The sequence below is a fragment of the Dreissena polymorpha genome, chromosome 7, assembly GCF_020536995.1.
Source record: "Dreissena polymorpha isolate Duluth1 chromosome 7, UMN_Dpol_1.0, whole genome shotgun sequence".
Classification (NCBI taxonomy): Eukaryota; Metazoa; Mollusca; class Bivalvia; order Myida; family Dreissenidae; genus Dreissena; species Dreissena polymorpha.
In genome coordinates, this window is record NC_068361.1 from 10,583,147 (window position 1) to 10,599,172 (window position 16,026).

At 34.5% G+C, this 16,026-nt stretch overlaps 2 protein-coding genes across 4 annotated transcripts in view; both read right to left on the minus strand.

The window, feature by feature from the left end:
• The window catches only part of LOC127840048 (low-density lipoprotein receptor-related protein 4-like), a 212,388-nt gene that overhangs the window by 78,239 nt on the left and 118,123 nt on the right, over positions 1-16,026 (minus strand). The gene's annotated exons all lie outside the window — the stretch shown is intronic.
• Positions 474-16,026, minus strand: part of LOC127840054 (14 kDa phosphohistidine phosphatase-like) — a 52,495-nt gene continuing 36,942 nt past the window's right edge. For all 3 annotated transcript variants that reach the window (XM_052368444.1, XM_052368446.1, XM_052368445.1), the window contains exon 4: positions 474-5,885. In XM_052368444.1, coding sequence (XP_052224404.1) covers positions 5,790-5,885 — 96 coding nt within the window. In that variant the 3' untranslated portion in view covers positions 474-5,789. The remainder of the gene's footprint in view (positions 5,886-16,026) is intronic.

Consider the following 16,026-nt stretch of genomic DNA (forward strand, 5'->3'; position numbering starts at 1 on the left):
TGACCTAAACCATAATAATTAGTCTTAATTTATCTTTTTTTCACATAATAACAATTTTAATGACTTAACGCGTTATTGTTTTCTCTGTATAATTAAACTAAAATCACTTCAAATATGAAATCATTGCCACTAAGATTATATGCTCTTTAAATGCCATAAGAAACAGGTTTTGAATTAAGACGATATGTGTCTTGTTCTGAGAAAACTGGGCTTAATTCATGTGCGTAAAGTGTCCTCCCAGATTAGCCTGTGCAGTCCGCACAGGCTAATCAGGGACGAAACTTTCTGCTTTTATGGTATTTTTAGTTTCTAGGAAGTCCCTCCTTACCGAAAAATCAAGTTTAGGCGGAAAGTGTCGTCCCCGATTAGCCTGTGCAGACTGCACAGGCTAATCATGGACGACACTTTACGCACATGCAATAAGCCCAGTTTTCTCAGAACACGACAACATTTCAATTCAACAAGTGCAGAAGTTCACTCTATATTTTATTTCCACAAACTTTGCATTGATAATTCAGGGAGACAAATCATGCAAACCATCAAACAATAAATAGATTTCAGGAGTAACTTCCCTTGGTACATTTTCACAGAAATTCTATTGCTACAAAATACAAGTGCATATAATGCTATATTGTTGCATTACCAGGGTACTATTTGTTGAAATGTACTACTAATGAATCAATGAGTTTGTCTTAGGCATTTAATCTTTTCAATTAAAGTCAAACTCATTTTTATCAACTTTAATTAAATTTTCAAAAATATGAACACAAATCTAAAGCCTTTTCATAATTTTGCAAAATACCAATTTATAACAACAACAACCAAAACTAAAAGACACATAAAGAACAATATTTCTGAACTTGCAAACAAAAATAAATTTAACAAGGATACAAATAAAATTAACAGAAAAACGACTACACACTACTTAAAAGATATCATAGTGAATTGCAAGTAAAACATTTACGAAATACACATGAAAACACAAAAATATACTTAAATATTACTAAAGCATACAAAGACACAGCACTCTGACATACATATATACAATATAAATAAAGTTCTATAGACACAAAATACAGCTCTATTGACCCCAAATACAGTTCTATTGAATTCAAATACACTTCTATCGAATTCAAATACACTTCTATTGAATTCAAATACAGTTCTATTGACCCAAAATACAGTTCTATTGAAATCAAATACAGTTCTATTGACCCAAAATACAGTACTATTGAATTTAACTACAGTTCTATAGACCCAAAATACAGCTCTATTGAATTCAAATACAGCTCTATTGACCCCAAATACAGTTCTATAGACCCCAAATACATTTCTATTGAATTCAAATACAGTTCTATTGACCCAAAATACAGCTCTCTTGAATTCAAATACAGCTCTATAGAATTCAAATACAGTTCTATTGAATTCAAATACAGTTCTATTGACCCCAAATACAGTTCTATAGACTCCAAATACAGTTCTATAGACTCCAAATACAGTTCTTTTAAATCCAAATACAGTTCTACACACTCCAAATACAGTTCTATAGACTCCAAATACAGTTCTATATACTCCAAATACAGTTCTATAGACTCCAAATACAATTCTTTAAACCACAAATACAGTTTTTTAGACTTCAAATACAGTTCTTTTGAATTCACACACAGTTCTGTAGAATTAGAACTATAGAATTTATACAGACACATCATTGTATGTAATGTCATGCATTTCATTCATGTAATTTTTGTTTTCTTTCAATATAATTGAGTGAACTTATACATACAAGCTACCTAAAAAATTGCCAGTATCAACTTTTATCAGCTATTGCATTAACCCTTAAAGCGCTGGAGCTGAATTTTAAAGGCCTTTGCAAACAGTTTGGATCCAGATGAGACGCCACAGAACGTGGCGTCTCATCTGGATCCAAACTGTTTGCTATTCTGATAGTATTCTTTGAAAAAAAATGAAGAAAATGCTTATTTTAGAAATTCAGCAGACGACATTTTAGCAGAAGACAAATTACCCAGCATGCAAAGGGTTAAGTTTTGACACAAGAAGAACTAGAGTAGTTTTCCTGCAAAAATGAATGTGGCATACTTGCCAATACAATCAAAACAATGATTATTTAGTGATCTTATGTTAATTTTTCATGTTTACACATAGTATTTTTCTTTCAAGACATATTTAAAAAAAATCTATTATTGTAAAAAAAGATCACCAAAACTGCTGCAACATAAATGCCAGCGTGGTTTCTAATGCATAATTGTCATGGGCCAAAAATCATTTGTTTACTTATTTTTAAACAATTTAGTTAATAACAATAAAATAAATCATGTACGTGTTAGGTACTCACAATAAGTACCTATCAACAACAATTAGTGACAATTAACAATATAAGTTGATTCAACAAGCTTCAGTGTGGCAGGGACTGCGAACAAAAAATTCCAGCCATCAAAACTTCGAGCCAAGCGCTTCCTAGTACATGTATGTTTACTTCTGTATAAAAAAATTCCAATGTTAAAAAAATTGAACACTATTATCTAAATGGTTATTTCATCATGTCGAAAGTGAAAATGGCAATGTGCAAACAGCATAAAACCAGAATAGCCTGCGAGTAACTTGCAGTCTGTTCAGGTTTTATGCTGTTTGCTGCTCATCAGTATCTATGGTTTGGAGATGAAGCCTTAAACGCTTGAATCTAGTAAGAAAAGTCTTAAATGAAATATAACTTTCTAAGGGACCACAAATGCGTGAAAATATGTTTCTAATTGGTAAATGATTAACATTCTGGCTCAGATAACAGTGTTTTTTTTTCACCATTTTGGGTCCCTTTGCATTGGGAAAATTCGCGGCATTTTGACTAAATTTTGGGAAATAACAATTGTTCGTTTTTTGCTAACAAATGCTGTAAATTAAGAATAAAAGTGATATTAATATTATATTTACTAAAGTTAAACTTAAAGAGCTGGATTTGAGATGAATTTAATGTTCAAACTTATTGAAACAAAGTTTGTTTTTTTATTATTTTCAATTGGGAATTTTCAGGTCCCATTTGGGAAAAATATATACTTTTTTCCCTTGGGAATCGGTCCCCCTACATGACCCATTTTTGAACAATAAAATACCTGGATAATACAATAGTTCCACACTCAAAAGTAATCAGTTTGTGCCTGTGCTGTATACATATACCTGGCAGATTGATATTTGCTATATACAAGTTCATGTCTGCTGACAGAATAGTTTACTAAACAATACCCTCTCCTTTGGCTTATTATGTGGCTCTTTAAACACAGCTACTAGGGAAAAAACCTTTCTATTCAAGTCTTCAAGTAAATGCAAAAATTCTCCCATTCAATTGTTCTATTCATCCAACTTTTCAAATGAAGGTAAGAAAATGTTCCAATCGATTATAAGCTACTCATTCAACTTTTCAAATGAAGGTAAGAAAATGTCCCATTAATTAGTTCTATTCATCCAATTTTTTAAATGAAGGTAAGAAAATGTCCCATTAATCAGTTTTATTCATCCAATTGTTTAAATGAAGGTAAGAATATGTCCCATTAATTAGTTCTATTCATTCACCTTTTAAATGAAGGTAAGAAAATGTCCCATTAATTAGTTCTATTCATCCGATTTTTTAAATGAAGGTAACAAAATGTCCCATTAATTAGTTCTATTCATCTGATTTTTTAAATGAAGGTAAGAAAATGTCCCATTAATTAGTTCTATTCATCCGATTTTTTAAATGAAGGTAAGAAAATGTTCCAATCAATTATAAGTAGGGATGTCAATTAATATCCGAATATCCGAATATTCGGTCCCGGACCGAATATTCGGATACTGTTTTCCGAATCGAATATTCGGAAGAAAAAATAAAAAATCGAGTAGTTTCAAAGACTTTGTATTCGTAAAATTTGCTTCAAACATTGTAAAAAAAAGTTGTTCCTCGTGTCATAATGTTTATTCCGGTTGGCGCGATAATGCGTCGCTATGGTGATGACAGTATACCAGTCATAAATCCCGCTAACAAAGCCAGACACTTTGTGTCAAAATTATGATAGGTGCAAATCTCTTCGGCAATCAAAACACCGACCTGCACTTGATCCAATGACTCGAATTACATTTAAAATTATCAAAGATTAAATTAGTAAAGGAAAAGCCAACTTTGTGTAAAAAAACAAATAAGACCGTATGGCAATTAAAACACCAACCTGTCTTGATCTAATAACTCGAATTACATTTAAAATGATCAAAGATTAAATGAGTAAAGAAAGAGCCGACTTGGTGTGAAAAACAAAACAGATCGTATGGTTATAATCATGTTGTCCAATCAAAAAAGCTTTTAGAAAATAATTTACTCAACCTCTAATGAGTATTTGCGTATTGTATGGTCCAAACATTAATTAATTACTCAATATTCAATCAGGTATTATACTTAAAGAAATGTTTTTGGTATTGCACCCTCATTTAATTGAAAATATTATAATTGCTACACGCATAAAGTAAATATCTGTCCAAACAAAATACCACCTACGCCTTCCGCTGCTTGGAAGTATTTCACGACATCATCCGATAAGAAGTCGCCGATCCAAGTGTCTTTTAAACGTGGCAACTTTCAAAGACTGACTGTTTAGTCTGTTAAACAGGTTCAAAGTGTGTTGTGGCTATGTAAATAAGTCGTTTAAGTTCAGCTTTAATTATATGTAGATCTAACTGTTTTGTCATGTAATTATTTTGTCGTCATGTAATATTATATTTCTCGTTCTATTGTTGATGTACGATATTAATAGTTTAAAAACAGTTTTTGTCTTTCAATTTTAACAATAAAAAGTAATCAACAAAATCAGCTTCGAATTAGCGACGGCAACGCTGTGTCAATATTTAGTCACTTCCGGTGAACTTCCGGTAAAAACGAAAGTAGAATTCATGGAGTAATGGTACGGTAAACAAAGTTGACTTTTTTCCAACAGGATGTTGACCGAATATCCGAATATTCGTTCGGAAGGGTGACCGAATATTCGAATACCGAAATCGGTATTCGTTGCCATCCCTAATTATAAGCTACTCATTCAACTCTTCAAAGGAAGGTAAAAAATATTCCTATCAATTACCTATTCAGGCAATTCAATAAAGGTAAAAATGTTCATATCCTCAAATGAAAGTTAAAAAATGTTCCTATCTAAAAAGACATAACAAATAATTATGTGCTCATGAATTAGTATTTAAATAAGGTTCAAACCATACCATCTATTCCAAAAATAAGTCAGATGTAACAAAACGCATTTGACTATTCCAACAAAGGTAAAAATATGTCTGACTCACTTAACCCTTTCAGTGCGGGAACCGAATTTTGAAGGCCTTTGCAAACAGTCTGGATCCAGATGAGACGCCATGTTCTGTGGCGTCTCATCAGGATCCAAACTGTTTGCTATTCTGATAATATTCTTTGAAAAAAAAATCGAAGAAAATGCTAATTTTAGAAATTCAGCAGACGACATTTTAGCAGACTACAAATTTCCCAGCATGCAAAGGGTTAAGTTATTATTCTAGTCTTCAAAACGAGGTTGAAAACGTCCATCTTCCTTGATTTACCATGCAGGTCTTCAAATGGAGGTAAAAAATGTCCATCTCTCTAGACTTATTATTCAAGGCCTAAAGCCCAGATTAAAAATGTCTGTCTCCCTTGACTAATTATTCAACTCTTCAAACGAAGGTACAAAAACGAGCCTTTGGAACTTCTCCATTCATAACTGGCATGACAAAAAAGTCGTTTGGTCGGTTGTATTGCACTAATAGCCATCATTGTTCCACGTGATGTTGTCGTAGTCCCGGAATCGCTTGTTAAGAATTCTAGCGGTGATGCTGTGATTGGCCTGACCATAACCCTGCAATCATAAATTGTAATGTGAGCCATGTTCTGTGCAAACTGGGCTTAATGCATGCGCAATATGCACAGGCTTATCAGGGATAAAACGTCTTATTGTATTTTTCATGTAAACATGCTCAGTGCTCAGTGGGAAACAGTTGTCACTGATTAGCCTGTTGATACTGCACAGGCAGTGTTTTTTTTCGTTCAAATTTGGGTCGAGTAGGGTGCCAGATTCCCATTGGAATAAAGTATATATTTTTCACAAATGGGACCTAAAAATTCCCAGTTGAAGGTTTCCAATTTCCAAAAAGGAATATTTTTTTGACGAGTCTAACCATGTCAATTAAACTTCAACACCGTTATTTCGAACACTGATAATCTGAAGTCACCGTTATTTCAAGTATGTTTCGGGTCCCGATTTTGGTTCTCCTTTGTTTCATGTAAAATTTCATTGTTTATCTGAACTTCGTTAAACCGAAGAAATCGTTGATTCGAAGTGATTCTGTCGGTCCCAACACTATAATTTGCACCTAATTATCAATCTTAAATCCAAAGACAAAACTGCAAAACACCGAGCGTAATTTCACCCCTTTGTCGCCTGGGCGTGGCGCGTCAAAAGTCGATAATCTCCCTTTGTCGTCTGCGCGTAGCGTGTTAATTTTATAATTTCATCAAAAGCTGATAATTACTATTTATGTAGTTTTGCATTCTTTAGTATCAAACAAACGTGTCAGGTTAGGTTTGAGTAATTGTGGTCAAATGAAATGCATCATATATAAACTCTACCTTTTTAACAAAAATCATTACAAAATGTCTGATACAAACAAGTCAACTACATTACTATTTTCCCAACCAAAAGTCAAGCAATCTAGAGAAGGGCCCGGTACCCAACCCGGGAGGATATCCGGATCGGCAGTAAATAGCAAGAGCTGTCAGAGGACAGCATGCTCGACCATATTCGAGTGCTTGACAGTATAACGTAAGCTATCATGGAGAAATTGTTCATATTCAATAATTTATAAGACGATTTTTCAAAAATAAAAAAGGAAAAAAAAGATTTTTTTTGTGGGAGGGGGGGTAGGGGGGGGTAAGAGGGTGGTATAATATGGGGTGTGGTCATTTATTAGACGATCTTTCAAAAATAAAAAAAGGAAACAAAATTATTTTTAAAAAAAATGGGGGGGGTAGGGGGGGTTGAGAGGGGGGTATACTGTGGGGTGGGGTCATTTATTAGATGATCTTAAAAAGTAAACAAGGGCTGTTTGTAAACCATGCATGCCCCCCATATGAGCTGTCAGTTGTTGTGGCAGCAATTGTGTGAATACGTATTTTGGCACTGTGACCTTGACCTTTATCATAGTAACCTGAAAATCAATAGGGGTCATCTGCGAGTCATGATCAATGTACATGTACCTATGAAGTTTCATGATCCTTGGCGTAAGCGTTCTTGAGTTATCATCCGAAAACCATTTTACTGTGTCAAGTTACCGTGACCTTTACCTTTGACCTAGTGACCTGAAAGTCAATAGGGGTCATCTGCGAGTCATGATCAATATACTTATGAAGTTTCATGATCCTAGGCGTAAGGATTCTTGAGTTATCATCCGAAAACTATTTTTCTAAGTTGAGTCACCGCGACCTTGACCTTTGACCTAGTGACCTGAAAATCAATAGGGGTCATCTGCAAGTCATGATCAATGTACCTATGAAGTTTCATGATCCTAGGCATAAGCGTTCTTGAGTTATCATCCAGAAACCATTTTACTATTTCGGGTCACCGTGGCCTTGACCTTTGACCTAAAAATCAATAGGGGTCATCTGCGAGTCATGATCAATCTACCTATCAAGTTTCATGATCCTAGGAATAAGCGTTCTTGAGTTATCATCCGGAAACCATTTTCCTATTTCGGGTCACCATGACCTTGACCTTTGACCTAGTGACCTGAAAATCAATAGGGGTCATCTGCCAGCCATTATCAATCTACCTATGAAGTTTCATAATCTTAAGCATAAGCGTTTATGAGTTATCATACGGAAACCATTTTACTTTTTTGGGTCACTGTGACCTTGACCTTTGACCTACTGACCTGAAAATCAATAGGGGTCATCTGCAAGTCATGATCAATCTACCTATCAAGTTTCATTATCCTAGGCCTAAGCGTTCTTGAGCCACCATCCGGAAACCATTTTACTATTTCGGGTCACTGTGACCTTGACCTTTGACCTAGTGACCTGAAAATCAATAGGGATCATCTGCGAGTCATGATCAATCTACCTATCAAGTTTCATGATCCTAGGCCTAAGCGTTCTTGAGTTATCATCGGGAAACCATTTTATTATTTCGGGTCACCGTGACCTTGACCTTCGACCTAGTGACCTAAAAATCAATATGGGTCATCTGCCAGTCATGATCAATGTACCTATGAAGTTTCATGATCCTAGGCCCAAGCGTTCTTGAGTTATCATCCGGAAACCACCTAGTGCACGGACCGACCGACAGACCGACATGTGCAAAGCAATATACCCCCTCTTCTTCGAAGGGGGGCATAAAAAGGAAAAAATGTAGCCGGTACCAGGGCTCGAACCAGTGACCCCCGGAGTCCTGGAGTTAGTCTGAAGTAAAAACGCATTAGCCCTCTCGGCTATTCCGCCGGGTATACACAGTTAAAGTATTTTATACCTTATATAAGCAATCTTTGTAGTTTCGTAAATTTAAACGACAACAGATATCTCCAAATTATTCAATTGTTTCGCGTTGCAAAGTTTTATAATTTTTAGGTTTTCAAATTGTCAAAAGATACATATAATGGCTATATTGGACTATGGTAAATGTTCAGTAATACTGTTTCCTCACAAATATCATAACTAAATCGAAAATTTGCGAATCTGAAACAAATTTTTTCAATTTTGTCAATTTACCAAACCGTGAAAAGATCCCTTTAAAACTTTACACAAATATTGAGAAAATTTACCCCGGGAAGTTATACAAACAATCATTTGTAGCACAAAACAAAATTTGCTCATCACGACAGAAAATGTAGTTTAAAATTAACATATCTTACTAATAGGCAATAGTTTCTGAGATTTGAGATAAATCAAAATACTGTGGTTAACACATCTACATCTACATTAAAAGTATTCACCTGCAAACAACGAAGTCAACAGAATAATAATGTCATTCCAATGAACAGTAAGATCCAGGAAAAAGAGCTATAAATTCCGCATAGGTGCAATACTAATGTTAAAGGTATACAAAAAGAAAGGCACATACATGTTTTCTGTTGTAACAGATGGATACCAAAATGTGGTGCCATAACTTAGCTTAATAGTCATGTATCAGACAGCACCATTATACTCCAGGTAGATTTTCTCACATAGCGGTAAGAGTTGCCTACATTACCCCTTTGCATGCTGGGAATGTGTGGTCTGCAAAAATGTTGTCTGCTAAATTTCTAAAATTAGCATTTTCTTCATTGTTTTCAAAGAATACTATAAGAATAGCAAACAGTTTGGATCCTGATGAGACGCCACGTTTTGTGGCGTCTCATCTGGATCAAAACTGTTTGCAAAGGCCTACAAAATTCAGTTCCAGCACTGAAAGAGATAATCCAGACATACAACATCTCACAGTTGAGTTTGGCTATAGTGTTCTACATATTGTTCCTATGTGTACCAGTGGTTTTTTTCACCATTTTGTGAATGACGCTGTGTCCGTTTGGATTGGGAAAATTCGGGACATTTTGACTTAAATTGGGAAATAAAGTGTTGTTGTTTTGCTAAAAAAAAATAAAAAAATGAGAATACAAGAGTTTTCAGTATAATATTTACTAAGGTTGACCTTATATGGATTGGAGATAAACAAAAAATTGAGATCTTTTTTTTTTTTTTTTTTTTAAACCTTCCATTGGGAATTTTTAGCTCCCATTTGGGACAAATATATACTTTTTTCCATTAGGAATTAGGCGGATTACCGGACCCGGTTTTGAATGAAACAAGAGGGCCATCATGGCCCTGAATAGCTAACCTGACTAACCTTGCTTCATGAACTTTAATTTTATAAGACCCATATACAATCCCAAGCCAAATTTCATTAATTAATACATTCTGACAAAATTTCATTAAGACGTGATGAAAACTGTGACCTCTTTCATCTACACAAGGTTTTACTAGAATTGGCCCGGTGACCTAATTTTTTACCCCAGATGACCAATATACGATCCAAAATCAGATATTATCAAGATAAACATTCTGACCATATTTCATAAAGATCATAATATGAAAACTATGACCTCTATTGTCTTCACAAAGTTTTTCTATGATTTGACCTAGTGACCTAGTTTTTGACCCCAGATGACCCTAATACAATTCCAACCCAGATTTCATCAAGATAAACATTCTGACCAAATTTCATAAAGATTGCATGAAAGCTGTGACCTCTATTGTCTACACAAGGTTTTTCTATTATTTGACCTAGTGACCTAGTTTTTGACCCCAGATGCCAAAATACAATCCCAACCCAGATTTCATCAAGATAAACATTCTTACCAAATTTCATAAAGATTGGATGAAAACTGTGACTTCTACTGTCTACACAAACAAATTATTGACGGACGCACGCACACACGCACAAACAACGGACGCCGGACATCACACGGTCACATAAGCTCACCATGTCACTTCGTGACAGGTGAGCTAAAAAAAACACAGACTCATAAGATCCATTTTGGCAAGATGTGTCTCATTTGAAGTTCTTTGTCTTGCATTTACAAAAGAACATCAACAGAAACTGAATTTATTATACCCTATATGTTATCTTACTGCAATCTCAATTTCATTTTCATCAATAAATCTCATGGATATGAAACATTTCAATTTTTGAATGATTTATACCATTCCATTATCCATAGACACATGATACAAAATGAAAAGCATTAAATTTAATATCAGAATGGCTAAATCCCTGGTTAATGACAGTAGGAATTAAAAACCTGCTGTTTTGATACCCAGTATATCTACTGAATTATAATATTGAACACATGTTGAAGAAACGGGCTGTGCTCTGTGAAAAGGGGTTTTAAATTAATGCATGTGCGTAAAGTGTCATCCCAGATTACCCTTCTCAAAAAAGTGTGTGAAATGTACGTTTTAAGTACGTTTTGCGTGTGTTAAACGTGGCGGTATTGGCACTGCGTTTTTTGTGCGCTTTTTCTTACCGAGTGAGTTTTTAACAAAAACAAACAAACAAGAAAATGTGCGCTTTTTGTGGATAAATGTGCGCTTTATGTGCGTTAAACGTGCGCTTTTTATAAGTGTGTTCAATGTGCGCTTTTATGTTCGTTAAATGTGAGTTAAACGTGTGCTTTTTATATAAGTGCGTTTTTGACTACCATTTATGCGTGTAAAATGTGCGCTTTTAAGTGCGTTAAATGTGCGCTTTTTGTGAGTTAAATGTGCGCTTTTTTATTTAAAAAGCGCACATTTAACTCACAAAAAGCGCAGTTATAACCCACATAAAAGCGCACATGTGTGTTAAATGTGCGCTTTTATGTGCGTTAAACGTGCGCTTTTTATAAGTGCGTTTTTGACTGCCATTTATGTGTGTAAAATGTGCGATTTTAAGTGCATTAAATGTGCGCTTTTTGTGAGTTAAATGTGCGCTTTTTTATTTAAAAAGCGCACATTTAACTCACGAAAAACACAGTTATAACCCACATAAAAGCGCACATGTGTGTTAAATGTGCGCTTTTATGTGCGTTAAATGTGCGCTTTTTAAATAAAAAAGCGCACATTTAACTCACAAAAAGCGCACATTTAACGCACGTTAAGCGCATTTATAACCCACAATTTACGCACATGAATGGCAGCAAAAAACGCCCTCACAAAAAGCACACATGTGCGTTAAAGGTGCATACTTTTGCCTTAACAGTTGATTCAATTATATGCTGTTAAAAGTTTTTTTTAATTCAGATATGCAATAAAAACCAATAATTATATAAACATATATATTTGTGTATTTTAATAATTACAAGATAATTCAATTTTATACTTTAATGTACACCAACATTTTTTAACATACATGAGTAGTTAAATATCAATGGCAATTTGATGAAATAAATATAAACATAATTTGATTATAAATAAACAAAAAATAATAGCATACTATAATAACATGTACAGTATATACACACGAACAGCTATATACATAAGAAAGATGCATATCAATCAAGGCCTGTCAGCATTTCTTTGAGGCGGCGGAGTGCAGCTCTCATCTTTCTCTCCAAGTCTGCCACCAGCCGGTCAAACTTCTTTGCAACTATTATACTGTCATGGCCTTTGCGCGATGCGTCTCGTGCATGATCTCATTTGATCAGGTCCTGAAAGATATTTTATAATGTAAGTGTTGAATATTGCTGTTATGGTAATCTTGTTGCTATAAAAATTATAAATTTAAATCAAAACTAGTTTGTTTGCTTGTTGTTTTTGGTTGTTTATTTTGCAATTTTAATCCCCTGATCACATGTGACTTTACGCTTTTCATAAATAAATACGTTTGATAGAAAATACTGTTCGAAAATGTACCAAGATACGTGGTCTCATTTTGCTGTGTGGACTGGTCGGATGTGTGACACCTTTAAAATGCAATAACCAGTACCCTGTATAGTTTTACCTCTAAACAAATCCAGCTTTTCTTGGTCAAGGAGAGGGCGCGGTTTTCCCACTCCTGTTCTCCTCATGTCGACCAGCTTGTGCAGGGTATTACCTGGTATTCAAGTCCATACATCAGGTAGTCTCTCTTTTGCTCCCTTTTTTGGCAGGCGATGCGATGATGCACATTCTTTCCAAAGGATCTTCTGATCAATGTAAATTTCACGGTCACCATGGGGTTTAACCTTTAAATTTAAAAGTTCTCATTTAATATGGGGGAAAAATCTGTTCATTAATGACCAAAAATAGGTATAAATAACTTTAAGATGACAATAACCATAAAATACAGCCATAATAATTCAAATGGTGTTGTTTTTCTTTAAAATTGCATTACATTTACTCATCCATTTACATTTCCCAGTGACAATACATAAATATGAAAATGATCATAATTAATTCAATAAACTAAATAAAAAAGGGATGCAGACTTGAAAATACGAACCTGTTACAACAGACTGTTCTTCAGTATTCCAAAAATACAGGCAGTTGTTGAACTAGACCATATCACTTTATATGTCTTTAACCACCCACTTTTAATCTCCTTTGCAACAAACTTATTGTTGATTTTCACATTGTAGTAAATACACATTTTTTTCATCACACAATACTTCATGCTGAAAGTATTTCAAGACATTTTACACTAGAATAATAAGTCTTAATTCTAGCTTAAAGTCAGTTGCTGTTGCTGCTTGTTTTCAAAAAATAACTTCCTATCTGTGGTTCTCAAATAGATAGTGCCTGAACAAATCAAAAGTATATCAACACCCCTTAGTTAGGCTTAAATGGAGGACTGATAGGGACTGGCTATTCTCTTATCTGATTCCATGCTGTGTCTAAGCCAAAAATTGCATAATTTGAGAAATACTGATAAGGCAGTCATTTCAGCACCAAAATATTTATTGAATAATACACAGCACCCTTAACACATTATATTTAATTGTAAATATTTAAATATAACATGCTGAATGGTTTTAGCAAATAATATTAATAGTTTGAATATTATTTTAATTGCCTTTTAAAATGTATGTTTATGGTCAATGTGGTAGACATTAATTGTATTAGGGTATACATATCAGTATAAGAAAGTTCAAATACTTATTTATGTTGAGGAAATATAATTGATACTATCAAGCTCACATAATACTTTTGACACTTGCAATATTTTTAATTAGTTACACACAGTCTGATTTAGGTGGAAATTTTTAGAAATGTATGAGATTAAAACGTAAGCAATAGGGTATGCATTGAAATTGTATGATAAAGTATGTAAACATTAAACAGGTTAATATGGACAACCAGTAATTATTCAAACAGCCCCTTATATTGTAACATGTTACTGAGATATATGTCTATGTTTATTTATTTGATGTAAATAAATTGTTAGAGCCTGCAACAATTTTGTTTCTTGTTCAATTTCTGTACAACATTTGCTAAACGGTTGTTAAAGACGCACTTTTTAAGAAGTGTGTTAAACATGTGTCTATTTAGATACATCCGTTTAAAACAGATCATATGATAAAAACGCACTTATGAAATAAAACTAACTTATGCTAAAAAAAGACGCACATCAAAATAGAAAAACGCACTTTTGTGAGAAAAAACCCACATCTGTAAACCTTAAAACACACTTCTTAGATAAAAGACGCACTTCCTAAATAAAAGACACACTTCTTAGATAAAAAACACACATTTTGCTCACATCTACACTCAAAAGCGCACTTACAGATGAAGAAAACACACAAAAAACGCACTTCCTAAATAAAAGACGCACTTTTTAGATAAAAAAACACACATTTTGCTCACATCTACACTCAAAAGCGCACTTACAGATGAAGAAAACACACAAAAAACGCACTTTTTCACTAAAATAACGCATTTGAAAAGAAAAAACGCACAAAAAGCGCACTTAAATGCACTTTTGAACACCGAAAACGCACATATTAACAAAAAACACACAATTAACGCACTTTTAAGTGCGCTAAATGTGTGTTTTGGTAACAAGTGCGTTTTTATTTGACAAGGGTAGCCTGTGCATTCCGCACAGGCTACTCAGGGAGGACACTTTTCACCTTAACTGGATTTTTGCCAAGAAAATACTTTCTTTAAACAGAAAATATCATAAAAGCAGAAAGCGTCACCCCTGATTAGCCTGTGCGGACTGCATAGGATTATCTGAGAAAACACTTTATTCACATGCATTAAACCCCTTTTTCACAGAGCACGGCCCGAATGGTTTCTAGGAACTGCAGGGTCCCATGTTCTCATGAAATGATTAATGTCTGACTGCTTTGGTGAACAAACAAAAATGCTTGGTTTTCCCATACAGCCAATCTTGGGATTTCATTATTGAAGAAGAATTCTGCTTAATGGTGCAAGCATTACGATATTTTCTCACTTTTGACTCATGCAAGTTATCTGCATTGCATCATTTTGATACATTAACCCTTTCAGTGCTGGAACCGAATTTTGAAGGCCTTTGCAAACAGTTTGGATCCAGATGAGACGCCACAAAACGTGGCGTCTCATCAGGATCCAAACTGTTTGCTATTCTGATAGTATTCTTTGAAAACAAGATGTGTTTGTGAAACACAATGTCCCCCTATATATGACCTTGACCTTGTGAAGGATGACCTTGACCTTGTGAAGGATGACCTTGACCTTTCACCACTCAAAATGTGAAGCTCCATGAGATACACATGCATGCCAAATATCAAGTTGCTATCTTCAATATTGCAAAAGTATTCATAAAATAAGCAATTTGGGCCACATATATTTGACCTCTGACCTTGAAGGATGACCTTGACCTTTCACCACTCAAAATGTGCAGCTCAATATGATACACATGCATGCCAAATATCAAGTTGCTATCTTCAATATTGCAAAAGTATTCATAAAATAAGCGATTTTGGCCACATATATTTGACCTCTGACCTTGAAGGATGACCTTGACCTTTCAACACTCAAAATGTGCAGCTCCATAAGATACACATGCATGCCAAATATCAAGTTGCTTTCTTCAATATTGCAAAAGTATTCATAAAATAAGCGATTTGGGCCACATATATTTGACCTCTGACCTTGAAGGATGACCTTGACCTTGACCTTTCAACACTCAAAATGTGCAGCTCCATAAGATACACATGCATGCCAAATATCAAGTTGCTATCTTCAATATTGCAAAAGTATTCATAAAATGAGCGATTTTGGCCACATATATTTGACCTCTGACCTTGAAGGACGACCTTGACCTTGACCTTTCACCACTCAAAATGTGCAGCTTCATAAGATACACATGCATGCCAAATATGAAGTTGCTACCTTCAATATTGCAAAAATTATTGCAAAATGTTAAAGTTGGCGCAAACAGACCAACAGACCAACAGACAGACCAACAGACAGACAGGGCAAAAACAATATGTCCCCCACAACTATAGTGGGGGACATAAAAATAG